The 14,615-nt window shown below is 44.0% G+C and overlaps 1 protein-coding gene across 1 annotated transcript; it reads left to right on the top strand.

Annotated features, from left to right (window-relative positions):
* The first annotated feature begins 222 nt into the window (after positions 1-222).
* LOC106586732 (transcription factor Sox-1a) lies at positions 223-14,101 on the top strand. Its single transcript, XM_014174310.2, has 2 exons — positions 223-1,505; positions 13,816-14,101. Exons 1-2 carry the CDS (start codon positions 669-671, stop codon positions 13,873-13,875), a joined length of 897 nt encoding a protein of 298 aa, XP_014029785.1. The 5' UTR covers positions 223-668; the 3' UTR covers positions 13,876-14,101.
* The last annotated feature ends 514 nt before the right edge of the window (positions 14,102-14,615 follow it).

Below are 14,615 nucleotides of genomic sequence, written 5' to 3'. Positions count from 1 at the left end.
CGAATATTAATGGTGCTTTACTTATCTCCCTTTATAGTTTCTTCTCCTAAGCATGACCTTTTCCACATACCAATTTTTTTCTTCAAATGTAGCTTTTTTTGTGGAAGAAATTAGGCATTGTTCCTAAGGGGGCTAGTTACCCCCTCTTACCCTATAGGCCTAGACAGTATACTAGCTATGCGGTTGAATAACTTTTAGGCTAGAAGTCTAGTATTGACAATGGAAAACGGACTCAGATTTCATGCCCCCGCAATGTTATCCACCATGTTCCCCCAGTGTGTTCCTCTTTCACCAGACCAGAGTCACCTGACTGAGCGCCATGCAAATCGCTCTGCTTCTAGAACGCCATTGGCCGCTCGTAGCTCATTTAACCGCTGTCAAGACGCATCGTATGGCTGCCGCTTTAACTAACTTCTCAACTCTGACAAGGAAAGTGGCTCAAAGGCGCATTCTGTCAGTGGATGTGAACAAACAACCGGAGAGGAGATAAAGCACACACAGAACATTTCTGAGACTCCCTCTTTCTTGGATTATGAATTAAATTGACATTTCACTCATTTTGAGGTATAGGATTGTTGATCCCTCGTGTGTACCTGCTCTGCCTGACTCGCGCGCTGACTGAACCAGACTTTTTTTCTCTGTTGGTAGAAAGTTTGAAAACAAGGTGAATGTATAGCATGATGATGGAGACGGACCTCCATTCCCCTGGACCCCAAACGAACACAAATTCGGGGCAGACGGGACCGAACAGTGGGTTCAAAGCGAATCAGGACCGGGTGAAGCGTCCGATGAACGCGTTCATGGTGTGGTCCCGTGGGCAGCGGAGAAAGATGGCCCAGGAGAACCCCAAAATGCACAACTCCGAGATCAGCAAGCGGCTGGGCGCGGAGTGGAAGGTGATGACGGAAGCGGAGAAGAGACCCTTCATCGACGAAGCGAAGCGGTTACGAGCCATGCACATGAAGGAGCACCCGGATTACAAGTACAGACCAAGACGGAAGACCAAAACCCTGCTGAAAAAGGACAAATACTCTCTGGCTGGTGGCCTGCTCTCTGGGGCTGGCAGTGGTGGAATGGGTCTGGGTGTCGGGTTGGGTTCATCCGGGGTCGGCCAGAGGTTAGAGAGCCCCGGGTGCCACGGGGGCTCCGCCAGCTCAGGCTACACGCACATGAACGGCTGGGCGAACGGTGCGTACTCGGGGCAAGTGGCTGCAGCCGCTGCGGCCGCGGCGATGATGCAGGAGGCGCAGCTAGTTTACAGCCAGCACCCGGGCAGCGGGCACCACCACCACTCCCACCACCACCACCACCCGCACAACCCCCAGCCCATGCACCGCTACGACATGTCGGCGCTCCAGTACAGCCCCATCTCGAACTCTCAGGGCTACATGAGCGCCTCTCCGTCCGGCTACGGCGGGATCACCTACACGCAGCACCAGAGCTCTGGCGTCTCCTCCTCGGCTGCCATGAGCACGTTAGGGTCGCTGGTGAAGTCAGAGCCGAGCGTAAGCCCTCCCGTTAGCACTCACTCCAGGGGCCCTTGCCCCGGAGACTTGAGAGAGATGATAAGCATGTATTTACCGACCGGAGAGCCCGGGGACCCGTCGGTGCAAAGTAGACTCCACGCATTGCCGCAGCATTACCAGAGTGCGACGGCTGCGGTGAATGGAACGGTTCCGTTAACACATATATAGATTAAGCTATTCATAAGACTATGGAAACTGCAGACAGAATACAAAATAACATAACCAAATATTTACATATTTTTTTTAAATGATCACTGAACTAGGCATATCTGCATTTTGTACCGAATGTTTATGGTGATGTTCTTGTAAATTAAAGGTAAATTAGCCTATCCATTTCGCCTTTTGGAGTATATACAGTCTCTTACGCACAGGATATGAGTTCAAATATTGGTTGTTGTGTTATAATTTTGACCTTTTTATTAAACCCACTTGTGGTTTAGGGCGATGCCAAATGAATTAATAAATTTGGGTAACTATAATCGTATTATTTTGGGTTCACTGTAAGTTATAGAATAATAAGATAACATGGTTTTCATAATCATAAAAAAATGTTTTCAACATTGATATTTTCCCCATTTGATAATTACCCAAGCGTTTGTAAACATCTCCGTTTATGCTATGTCTATTTATGATCATAATGATCTCTTTTTACTGTAATAATTATTGTAAATTACGCATCAGTCTTTTAAAATATTACAATTATTCACTGTATAATTTACAAGGTGCAATTGCGCTGAAATACAATTTAAATAAATTTCACACATATGTTGCTCTGGTTCTACAAAAAAAGTCTTAGCTTGATTATTGTTCACTACAATTTGAGTTGTGTTTAATTTGAAACCCACGAACATGATCAAAAAGTCTGACGCAAAGCTACGGATAGGCTACAGTAAATGTTTTTTTTTTATAAGGAGAAAGTGTCTCTGGCAAACCCGTAACATTAAGCACGTTATTAAAATGCGTATCAACTAATAATATTACCTATGCATATCTGCTTATTTGGCCATTTTATTAAAAGAGGACGGTCCCATGCTACACCCGACCTATTCTCAGGGTTTACATGTATGGGTTTACAATACTTCCTGTAAGGTCACTTGCAAGTTGTTACAATAAAACAGGGTCCACAGATTTCACAGAGAGACACGGTATTCCTATAGTCCTTCGGAATATACATTTAGGATATGTGCGTCTCATATGACATATGTTTTAATATACGGTAATGTGTGTCGGTGTTGTTCTTGATTGTATTCTATTCTTTTGAAGTGGTTGTTTTTGATTATTTTCATGGTATTTAACTCTCATAGTAATTTGAGTGCTGTTAGGCTACATGCAGTATAGTTTATTGTACTTGTATTACTGACAAGACTATTCTGCAGGTATTGGTTAGACAATAGGCTTGTTGTAGTATAAGTTTAATTAATGTATGTTGTTAAAATGTGCAATGTGTTATTCAAATAGCATATTATTATATATTTCTACATGACATAAAATACATTGTTATAGCCAGTAGCCCTGTAAAAACAGTTCATATGTTTGGGCACTTTAGAGGCTTTTTGAAAAACATCTTATTGTCCAGGGTTGAAACAGGCCTATTCATGGACGTAACGCTTTTATTCCAAATAGCGATCACCAAACGCCACTGGTAAATTTAGAAGGAAAAGTATAGTTATTCAGGCTCCCTCAAATACTCTAGACTATTTCATCACCCCCCCCCAAAAAAAATATTTTTTAAACCAAATTAATGTGTAGGATGTTTGGTAGCTTATTTTTTCCAATAAGTTAGCCTAATATGATTTTAATTAATAGTATAATGTCCTAAATTATTGGACTTAACATTAAACCTATCCTCTTGTTGCCACAGTGTGTTGGATTGATTTTAAATTTAATTCTTTACCCTTTTGAACATTCGGAGATGAGTTAGTGTGCATGAGATGTTATATCTCTTTCCTCTGTGGCATGATGAATGGAGACCATAATAGAGATAAGTGAGTGAGAGTTTTCTCTTTTTGTGCTTCACTGAGAATCAGAGCGGATCATCTGCAGACATTACGACACAATCAATCAAATGTATTTATAAATCCCTTTTTAGATCCGCAGATGTCACAAAGTGCTATACAGAAACCCAGCCTAAAACCCCAAACAGCAAGCAATGCAGATGTAGAAGCACGGTGGTTAGGAACAACTCCCTAGAAAGGTAGGAACCTAGGAAGAAACCTAGAGAGGAACCAGGCTCCAAGGGACGGCCAGTCCTCTTCTGACTGTGCTGGGATGGATATTAGAAACTTAGAGAAGAACCAGGCTCTGAAGGGTGGCCAGTCCTCTTCTGGCTGTGCCGGGTGGAGATTAGAAACCTAGAGAGGAACCAGGCTCTGAGGGGTGATCAGTCTTCTTCTGGCTGTGCCGGGTGGAGATTAGAAACCTAGAGAGGAACCAGGCTCTGAGGGGTGGCCAGTCCTCTTCTGGCTGTGCTGGGGGGGGGGCACACATTAGGGGTCACGCTGTTTAATAGTTGTTTCACTTACTTTAAAAATGAGAATAGAATACATGGTGTTTCATACAATCATTAAGATCACTTAAAAACGCATGTTGAAATGACAGTGGATTCCTCTTTGGGAGCAGCTTTATGTGTTCATGATACGTACAGTTGAATTTGGAAGTTTACAAACACTTAGGTTGGAGTCATTAAAACACGTTTTTTTCAACCACTCCACACATTTCTTGCTAACAAACTATAGTTTTGGCAAGTCGGTTAGGACATCTACTTTGTGTATGACACAAGTAATTTTTCCAACAATTGTTTACAGACAGATTATATCACTTATAATTCACTGTATCACAAATCCAGTGGGTCAGAAGTTTACATACACTAAGTTGACTGTGCCTTTAAACAGCTTGGAAAAATCCAGAAAATGATGTCAAGGCTTTAGAAGCTTCTGATAGGCTAACTGACATCATTTGAGTCAATTGGAGGTGTACCTGTGGATGTATTTCAAGGCCTACCTTCAAACTCAATGCCTCTTTGCTTGACATCATGGGAAAATCAAAAGAAATCAGCCAAGACCTCAGAAAAAAACTGTAGACCTCCACAAGTCTGGTTCATCCTTGGGAGCAATTTCCAAATGCCTGAAGGTACCACGTTCATCTGTACAAACAATAGTACGCAAGTATAAACACCATGGGACCACGCAGCCGCCATACCACTCAGGAAGGAGACGCGTTCTGTCTCCTAGAGATGAACGTACTTTGGTGCGAAAAGTGCAAAGCAATCCCAGAACAACAGCAAAGGACCTTGAGAAGATGCTGGAGGAAACAGGTACAAAAGTATCTATATCCACAGTAAAACGAGTCTTACATCGACATAACCTGAAAGGCCGCTCAGCAAGGAAGAAGCCACTGCTCCAAAACCGCCATAAAAAAGCCAGACTACGGTTTGCAAATGCACATGGGGACAAAGATCGTAGTTTTTGGAGAAATGTCCTCTGGTCTGATGAAACAAAAATAGAACTGCTTGGCCATAATGACCATCGTTATGTTTGGAGGAAAAAGGGGGAGGCTTGCAAGCTGAAGAACAGCATCCCAATTGTAAAGCACGGGGGTGGCAGCATCATGTTGTGGGGTGCTTTCCTGCAGGAGGGACTGGTGCACTTCACAAAATAGATGGCATCATGAGGCAGCAAAATTATGTGGATATATTGAAGCAACAGCTCAAGACATCAGTCAGGAAGTTACAGCTTGGTCGCAAATGGGTCTTCCAAATGGACAATGACCCCAAGCATACTTCCAAAGTTGTGGCAAAATGGCTAAAGGCCAACAAAGTCAAGGTATTGGAGTGGCCATCACAAAGCCCTGACCTCAAGCCTATAGAAAATTTGTGGGCAGAACTGAAAAAGCGTGTGCGAGCAAGGAGGCCTACAAACCTGACTCAGTTACACCAGCTCTGTCAGGAGGAATGGATCAAAATTCACCCAACTTATTGTGGGAAGCTTGTGGAAGGCTACCTGAAACGTTTGACCCAAGTTAAACAATTTGAAGGCAATGCTACCAAATACTAATTGAGTGTATGTAAACTTCTGACCCACTGGGAATGTGATGAAAGAAATAAAAGCTGAAACAAATAATTCTCTCTACTATTATTCTGACATTTCACATTCTAAAAATAAAGTGATGATCCTAACTGACCTAAGACAGGGAATTTTTACTAGGATTAAATGTGAGGAATTGTGAAAAACTGAGTTTAAATGTATTTCTTTAAGATGTATGTAAACTTCCCACTTCACCTGTAGATGTTGTTCTTATCTGCTGATCAAATACATCACCTTGCTGACCCTTTCTGTGCCTCAAAGGCTGCGTTTACACAGGCAGCCCAATTCTGATTTTTTTTGACCAATCAGATCAGCTCTGAAAAAGATCTGATGTGAAAAGGTTGGACTTGATTGGTCAAAATAACAATTAGTGGGGGGAAAAAAATATAATAATTGGGCTGTCTGTGTCAATGCACCAAAAAGCCTGGAATAAACATCTCTGGTGCATTGAGACATTTTATGAGTATGATATTTTTTGTTGTGCCTAAATAGGATTGTATAAACAGTCACTGTTAAATCCTGTTTCAGGTTATTGTTGTTTTGGTTGATCAAGATCAGGCCCCAAACAGCATTATAATTGTTATTGTGTCTGTCCCATAGAAGGCTTGCTGAAGGGCCAGTATACACTTAGAAAATAAGGTGCTATCTAGAAACTGAAAGGGTTCTGTTTGCTGTCCCCACAGGAGAACCCTTAGAATAACCTTTTTTGGTTCCACGTAGATCTCTTTTGGTTCCAGGTAGAGCCTTTTTGGGTTCCATGTACAACCCTTTCCACAGATGGTTCTACTTGGGACCCATAAGGGTTCTACCTGGAACCAAAGAGGGTTCTACCTGGAATCAAAAAGGGTTCTACCTGGAGTCAAAAAGGGTTCTACCTGGAGTCAAAAAGGGTTCTACCTGGAACCAAAAAGGGTTCTACCTGGAATCAAAAAGGGTTCTACCTGGAGTCAAAAAGGGTTCTACCTGGAATCAAAAAGGGTTCTACCTGGAATCAAAAAGGGTTCTACCTGGAGTCAAAAAGGGTTCTACCTGGAACCAAAAAGGGTTCTACCTGGAGTCAAAAAGGGTTCTACCTGGAGTCAAAAAGGGTTCTACCTGGAACCAAAAAGGGTTCTACCTGGAGTCAAAAAGGGTTCTACCTGGAACCAAAAAGGGTTCTACCTGGAGTCAAAAAGGGTTCTACCTGGAGTCAAAAAGGGTTCTACCTGGAACCAAAAAGGGTTCTACCTGGAGTCAAAAAGGGTTCTACCTGGAGTCAAAAAGGGTTCTACCTGGAACCAAAAAGGGTTCTACCTGGAGTCAAAAAGGGTTCTACCTGGAGTCAAAAAGGGTTCTACCTGGAACCAAAAAGGGTTCTACCTGGAGTCAAAAAGGGTTCTACCTGGAGTCAAAAAGGGTTCTACCTGGAGTCAAAAGGGTTCTACCTGGAACCAAAAAGGTTTATCCTATGGAGACAGTCAAATAACACTTTTAGGACCTTTTTTCTAAGTGTATAGACATTTTGGGTGGAATTTAGCTTATGGAAACTTAAATATTGAGTGGGTTTCATTGTTTCACAACTTACAGTATGATGTGGACATTCTTTTTAATTTAGCACCAGCTGATGAAAGAAAATGCCCCAATCAGGGATAACAAATGATTTCATCATTTAGAAAACGAGTGATACATCGTATACTGTAGGCCTATGCACATTTATATGCCTATATGCAGGTGTATTGCAGTCATTTACAATTGGTTCATTATGGGTGTAGCTTACTTTAGAGCCTACACCCCAGGAGGCAGGTGGAGGCCAATGAATAAAACAAAAAATGTATTCATTGGCCTGCACCTGTCTCCTGCGGGACATCCTATGCGCTCCTCCGCTGCGCAGGAGGGGAGCTCTGCGTACACCATATATGTTATTTTAAACGCAGAAAAGTACGTTTGGACCCTAACCAGTGTATACTGGCCCTACATTATCACTGTATGGTTAGGGTCCAAACGTACTTTTCTGCGTTTAAAATAACATATATATGGTGTACGCAGAGCTCCCCTCCTGAGCAGCGGAGGAGCGCATAGGATGTCCCGCTTGGTGTCTATTTGTATTTTATCTGCGGATGTAAAGCGACACAGATTAACGCTGAAAACCCAGAGAGGCGGGGCCCGTCACGCCACATCGCCAGGCTAAAAGAGGAGCGTTCTGGTAAATTTAACCTGAATCATTTCCTACTCAACCACAGAGGGGACGTGGGAGGGAGGTGCGGATGGGGAGGTTTTGGAAGGGAATAGGGGAATAGGGAGGGGGGCTGACCAATAAATACTCTTATCTTGTAGTCACCGATATATTCCGCGCTAAGAAGCCATCAGCGCTGGCGCACACTCGGCGCCCGTAAAGCCCCGATCCCGTGCACTCGCTGTCCTAAATGGGGATAATTAGCGTCACTTTATCACGACTCTGCATATTTTCTCCGCTCCCCCATCCCCACCCCCTCCCCCCAAAATCAGCCGAGCTGCCTGCTCTCGGTTCCCGCTCTGTCGCAGAAGATTACGGAGACAGATTGCACAGAACGAATGTGCCGGGTGAGATTAGCGCGGAATAGAGAAAGCAACTGGGAAAGTAACTGGGCCAATGAATTCCTCGCGAGCGCCTTATCGTGCAATTACACGTTGACATGTTTAACAATCTTGCTGCCTCTTAATCCTGCGCTCTTCCAGGAGCGCGGCGTTGCTGCTCTTGCTCACTGCATGGCGCTGCTGGAGCACAGGCCGTAATGCACCGAAACGCATGCTATGGAACAGGCTGTTGACACACACAGAAAGTTTAGATTTTTCATGTTAAAACTTTTACTCTTGTTGTTTCCTGCTATCATGCAATGCTGTTTTTCTCTGCAAAGTCAGAATTGGCTATATTGTAAAAATTCATTAAAACAAAAATGATATTTTTCCTCTTAGTTTAAGGTTAAGGTAGGCATTGTGATTAGCAGTATGGTTAAGGTTATGGTTAAAGTTAGAGTTAAGGTTAGGGTTATGGTTAGGTTTAAAATCTGATTTTATTACTTCGTGGCTGTGCCAGCTACAGTGACCACCACTCTGCAAAGCTGCCTCCAGAACATCACTCTACAGAGCTGCCTCCAGAACATCACTCTACAAAGCTGCCTCCAGAACACCACTCTACAAAGCTGCCTCCAGAACACCACTCTACAGAGCTGCCTCCAGAACATCACTCTACAAAGCTGCCTCCAGAACACCACTCTACAGAGCTGCCTCCAGAACATCACTCTACAAAGCTGCCTCCAGAACATCACTCTACAAAGCTGCCTCCAGAACACCACTCTACAGAGCTGCCTCCAGAACACCACTCTACAGAGCTGCCTCCAGAACACCACTCTACAGAGCTGCCTCCAGAACACCACTCCATAGAACTGCCTCGAGAACACCACTCTACAGAGCTGCCTCCAGAACACCACTCCGTAGAACTGCCTCGAGAACACCACTCTACAGAGCTGCCTCCAGAACACCACTCTACAGAGCTGCCTCCAGAACACCACTCTACAAAGCTGCCTCCAGAACATCACTCCGTAGAACTGCCTCGAGAACACCACTCTACAGAGCTGCCTCGAGAACACCACTCTACAGAGATGCCTCCAGAACATCACTCTACAGAGCTGCCTCCAGAACACCACTCTACAAAGCTGCCTCCTGAACATCACTCTACAAAGCTGCCTCCAGAACACCACTCTACAGAGCTGCCTCCAGAACACCACTCCGTAGAACTGCCTCGAGAACACCACTCTACAGAGCTGCCTCCAGAACACCACTCTACAAACCTGCCTCCAGAACACCACTCTACAAAGCTGCCTCCAGAACACCACTCTACAAACCTGCCTCCAGAACACCACTCTACAGAGCTGCCTCCAGAACATCACTCTACAAAGCTGCCTCCAGAACACCACTCTACAGAGCTGCCTCCAGTTTTTTTCTCACAGCACAGCTCTTTTTAATAGGAGGGGTGATGTTCTGTAGTCTATGCTTCTGAACTCTTTGTCAGAAGAATTTCAATTAGACAGTAACTATAAGCAAGCATGCAGCTAGGGAAATTATTGTCTTGATGATTAAACTTTGCAGTTTAATCATCCACATTTTGAATTCTTCTTTATATTATGGTTTTATTTGAGGAGTTTTAGCCAATGGGGACCCTGTGAAAATGATAATGTAGTGAGTATAAGGCTATATCGTCTACATTTACAAAGCAATCGCCCTAGGCTACACCCCATAATGTAATTGATTCAGGCCTAAACCGGTTTTCACCGTACATCCCGGAGAGTGATGGTGAGAAACATTTTGCCTTGACTGGGTCATTTGTTTAGAGTTCGTTATGGACTCTTTTCCTCTCTCTCTCCTCCTTCACCCCCCACCCCACTCCCCTCCCTTCACTTCCCTCCTCTCCCTCCATCCCTCCTGCCTGGTGGTAGAGGGGCCTGTGTGGGAGTGATTGTGAGCGCCACTGTTGGAATTTGGCAGCGACGGAGGGTTGGAGAGTCGCCCCACGCTGAGCCCCATTCAGCGACCGGCGCACTGTGAGGTTGGGAAGTTTCACTCAGCCGTACAACTCAATGCCCCCACAAAGGCGATTACAAGCCCCAGCGCATTCCTGAAGGGACCCGGCAGCGACGCAGGTGCGAGGGGACCGGGGAACCCGTCAAAAACGGGACAGTGCCGGGACCACACAAAACCTAACGCACCGCGGGAAGCGGGGAATGTGTTTTTTAGAAGGGGTCTGAGTGTAGAAAGAATAGATGACGTTTGAGGAGGACAGAGTTTTGGCGTGTTTTAGAACAGGCCTGTCTCTCTGCACATCAGTGAATGAAAGGAAAATAAATCGTGCAATTTAATGAGAAAAACAAAAATGTCTAAGACATTGCCAAGACAACAGTGCTATGATTGTTGATTTGAAAAGAAAAATAAGGCCTAAGCCGAAATATCTATACTTTCACAAAAAATATTGAAAGAACACATACAAAAACACCTTTGTCCAGGGTTTTGATTTAAAAATGAGAAAAGTACAATACAAAATCTCCTTCAATTCTTCCCCGATTAGTAGCAGAATAACTAGTTAACTTGCATTGCGCCCAAGCCTGTGATTTTGGCCGGGTATAGGTCTCTATCTTGGAGACAGACGGCATATTTGATTAGAGCAGCGCCTAACTATCAATTACCAAGGAGAAACAGAGGATCCCTAAGGAGCGGTAATCAGCACGCCAGCAGCTCGCGGACATCATTTCCCACCACTGCAACGTACAGTAATGGAGGAAGGCTTGGAATCAGCCCAGCGCGGCAAACTAACTGTCACTGTTTGGCGTCCGAATACAACACACAGTATTCCTCTAGTGTGACGCACAACAGCGCAGGACTGTGAATTCAATTGACCAAACGAAACGTACTTTTTGCTTGTTATGAGCACCTCCTTTGTAGCATCTTTGGAAGAGTTACCTTATTATAGGTCTAATGAAAATGAATTTTGTAAAAGTCGGACTCCTCCTCTCTCCGGTACCCTCACCTGAGTGCTGCCCCCTGGGATGAGTGGGTAACAAAAGCGTTCCCCCGCACCGGCAGCGTTGGTCAGTCAAGCAGAGCAGACTATGCTAATTTTACTGACCCAGACAGGCGAAGGGGGCGAACAGAGATTCCGAATGTTCATGATCTCAATGCTATTATAACTGCGATACTCTCAGATCCAAGCCAATGCATGACCAGACCAGTGTAAATCGACAACTTGCAAAACTTTATAAATTGTGTAGACCTAAAGTGTAACCAAGTTCAGAAAGGGAGTTGGGGCGAACTTTGGGACAAGCTGTAATGGGCCTATGTCTATAACTTTAACGTTCTACATGATCAAGATGATCCCATGCCTCTCTTTCTGTCTGCCCCCTGTAGCCTTTGTAAAGCACTGGTGTAGGCCAGAAGATTAGAAACGGAGACCATTATCTGTGCGTGCTTTATACTGTTCTGGCCGGACGGGAGCTATCCAGTGCTGAAATCATGGCGGCTTACATTATGTCATTTCAGCACCTTATTCTCCAGTCATGCGTGGATCGCATGGCTCATTGAAAAATGTATTGTTAGAAACATATATAGGCTATTCGATCAGGCAACCCTGGAGGATTTTTCACAAGTCGAGTGCATGATGACCTATACCAAAGTAGATTGAGTTTAATCATGACAATATGTAAGTTGTGTGATGAATGAGTTTCACATGTTGTATGAAAACCCAATTGGTCACCAAAACGATGGACCTATGGGCCTTCTTCAGACAGTTTATATAGATTTTTGCGAGCCTGTATTTCACCCCTCTCCCGGAGTCAACCAGACAACCACACCTGTATGTTTCCTCCAATGGTTGCTCGCTGTTTTGTGTGTTGGGGCAAACTTATACCGCGGATTGCGTCGGAGCCGCTTCAGTTCAGAGCTATCATCTACGAGCTGCCAATAAAGGGAGAGAGAAGAGAACGAAAATACTTGATGTTTATGGATCGCTCATTGTTATCGTGGGGGTCTTTGAGTCGGTTTATTTGTTGTTGTGAGGACTGGCTCATTGTAAACAGACAGCGAGGTTTGGGGGGGCATTGCTAGGAGGGCTGGTGCAGACATGGGAGCGCTCACAGCTCCCTTTCGCTCTGACGGTCGATGGCAGCAGGTGCTCATGCCCGGAGGCGCACGAAAAGGGAGGGATAGGGAGCAGCGCGTTATTACTTAAAGATCACATAGCCACATCTGCAAGGTCTTTCTTCCTTGCTTCCTTTACTTTCTTTCTCTCTCTCTCTCCCTCCCCCTCTCCCTCTCTCTTTCTCTCTCTCTCTCTCTCTCTCTCTCTCTCTGTATCTCTCTCTTTCGTTCTTTCTCTCCTCACAGAGAGAGAGAGAGAGAGAATATAATGTGTGTGAGAGAAAGAGAGAGAGAGAGGGGGAGGGAGAAAGAGAGAGAAAGAGAGAGATGTAAAGATCATCAGATTGTGTAGAGGTTTTTCTTTAATTCATCTGTATCTCTATGAATGCTTCTGTAGGCCAATAAGGTCAGAAATGAGTGATGTCACCATGACCTCTGTAATAATCCGTCAGTGGATTAGGAACAAAGTGATAATGGTTTAAAACGAAAGTATTTCATGGGTCAGAGTGTTTTGTGTCCATGTGTTCTCCATTCACATCAACACCAGTGGCGAGAGAGATGGCTGCTGTATGAAGCACAGTGCTTTCTGCTGCCACGATACAGTAGCTAATCCTTTTAGTGCACTGCTGCTGGAAAATCTTTGGGCCTGTAATCACACACACACACACACACACACACACACACACACACACACACACACACACACACACACACACACACACACACACACACACACACACACACACACACACACACACACACACACACACACACACACACACACACACACACACTGCTGTAAAGGATGTCTGAGTGGCAGGTGATTGGTGTGGAAAGGGGAGGTTAATGAGTGGTGATAAGAAAAAGTGGTTTCCTGATGTTGCAGCCCTGCACATTGCTGATAGCTGTCTGACTCCCTGACCTCTGACCTTTGTCAGGTCTAGTGATCAACATTTGGATGGGGTCAGATTCTAACCTGTGAGGGATGTGTAGTTCACACCAACCCCTCAGTAGACGGGGTATAAGTAGCCTTTAATAATTATGATAACTCTACTCCATTACACTGTTGTCAGCTATCAGACAGTTTAGCAGGGCTAGGTGAAATGGGATTCTATTTATTCATTTCTAAGTGTGCTGATAACCTTACGGGTGTTATGGAAATTCACCTTTGGCCCACATTTGCATCATGGGTGTCAGTGGTGTGTGTGTGTATGTGTGTGTGTGTGTGTGTGTGTGTGTGTGTGTGTGTGTGTGTGTGTGTGTGTGTGTGTGTGTGTGTGTGTGTGTGTGTGTGTGTGTGTGTGTGTGTGTGTGTGTGTGTGTGTGTGTGTGTGTGTGTGTGTATTTTGTTGTTTTAAGCATGGGAGGTACAATTACTGTACATGAGTAGTAAATAATGACTCTACCTGGTCAGTTATTGGACCTGTCTGTTATGTCACACAGCCTGCCACTCTGTGTGTACACAAGAGACTGGGAGAGATACATACTGTTGTACTGGCTGGACTGACTGACTGCTGACCTTTAGATGTCTGTCTCACTAATCCCCCCACCCTCTCTCTCTCCAGGGTGTCCAGTATGAGGACTGTCATGAGGGACTGTCCATGGATCACCATGGAAACCTGTGATTGACAGAGAGGCACTAGCCCCGTCTGGCTGGCTGGCAGGCCGTCATTACGATGAGCAGGAGGAGATTTGCTATACGGCGACAGGACCGTACGAAAAATGTCAACGATCGCAAGAGCCCCAGACTTCCTCCCACCCCCCAAGTACCTCAGCTAATGTTACCTAATGTTATCTAATGTTATCTAATGTTATCTAATGTTACCTAATGTTATCTAATGTTACCTAATGTTACCTAATGTTATCTAATGTTATCTAATGTTACCTAATGTTATCTAATGTTACCTAATGTTATCTAATGTTACCTAATGTTATCTAATGTTATCTAATGTTACCTAATGTTACCTAATGTTACCTAATGTTACCTAATGTTTTCTAATGTTATCTAATGTTATCTAATGTTACCTAATGTTATCTAATGTTACCTAATGTTACCTAATGTTATCTAATGTTAGCTAATGTTATCTAATGTTACCTAATGTTACCTAATGTTACCTAATGTTACCTAATGTTATCTAATGTTACCTAATGTTATCTAATGTTACCTAATGTTACCTAATGTTATCTAATGTTACCTAATGTTATCTAATGTTACCTAATATTAACTAATGTTACCTAATGTTACCTAATGTTACCTAATGTTATCTAATGTTATCTAATGTTACCTAATGTTACCTAATGTTATCTAATGTTACCTAATGTTATCTAATGTTACCTAATGTTATCTAATGTTACCTAATGTTAC

This window comes from Salmo salar, chromosome ssa25 (assembly GCF_905237065.1).
Source record: "Salmo salar chromosome ssa25, Ssal_v3.1, whole genome shotgun sequence".
In the NCBI taxonomy this organism is placed as follows: domain Eukaryota; kingdom Metazoa; phylum Chordata; class Actinopteri; order Salmoniformes; family Salmonidae; genus Salmo; species Salmo salar.
This window is presented reverse-complemented; position numbering and strand designations above follow the sequence as displayed.

Bases quoted from the DNA above. Each gene is read 5' to 3' on its own strand.
- LOC106586732 (XM_014174310.2), top strand. From the start codon at position 669: ATGTATAGCATGATGATGGAGACGGACCTCCATTCCCCTGGACCCCAA. The intron at 1,506-13,815 runs GTAAGCCCTCCC...CTCTCTCTCCAG, and splicing joins TGGTGAAGTCAGAGCCGAGC to GGTGTCCAGTATGAGGACTG.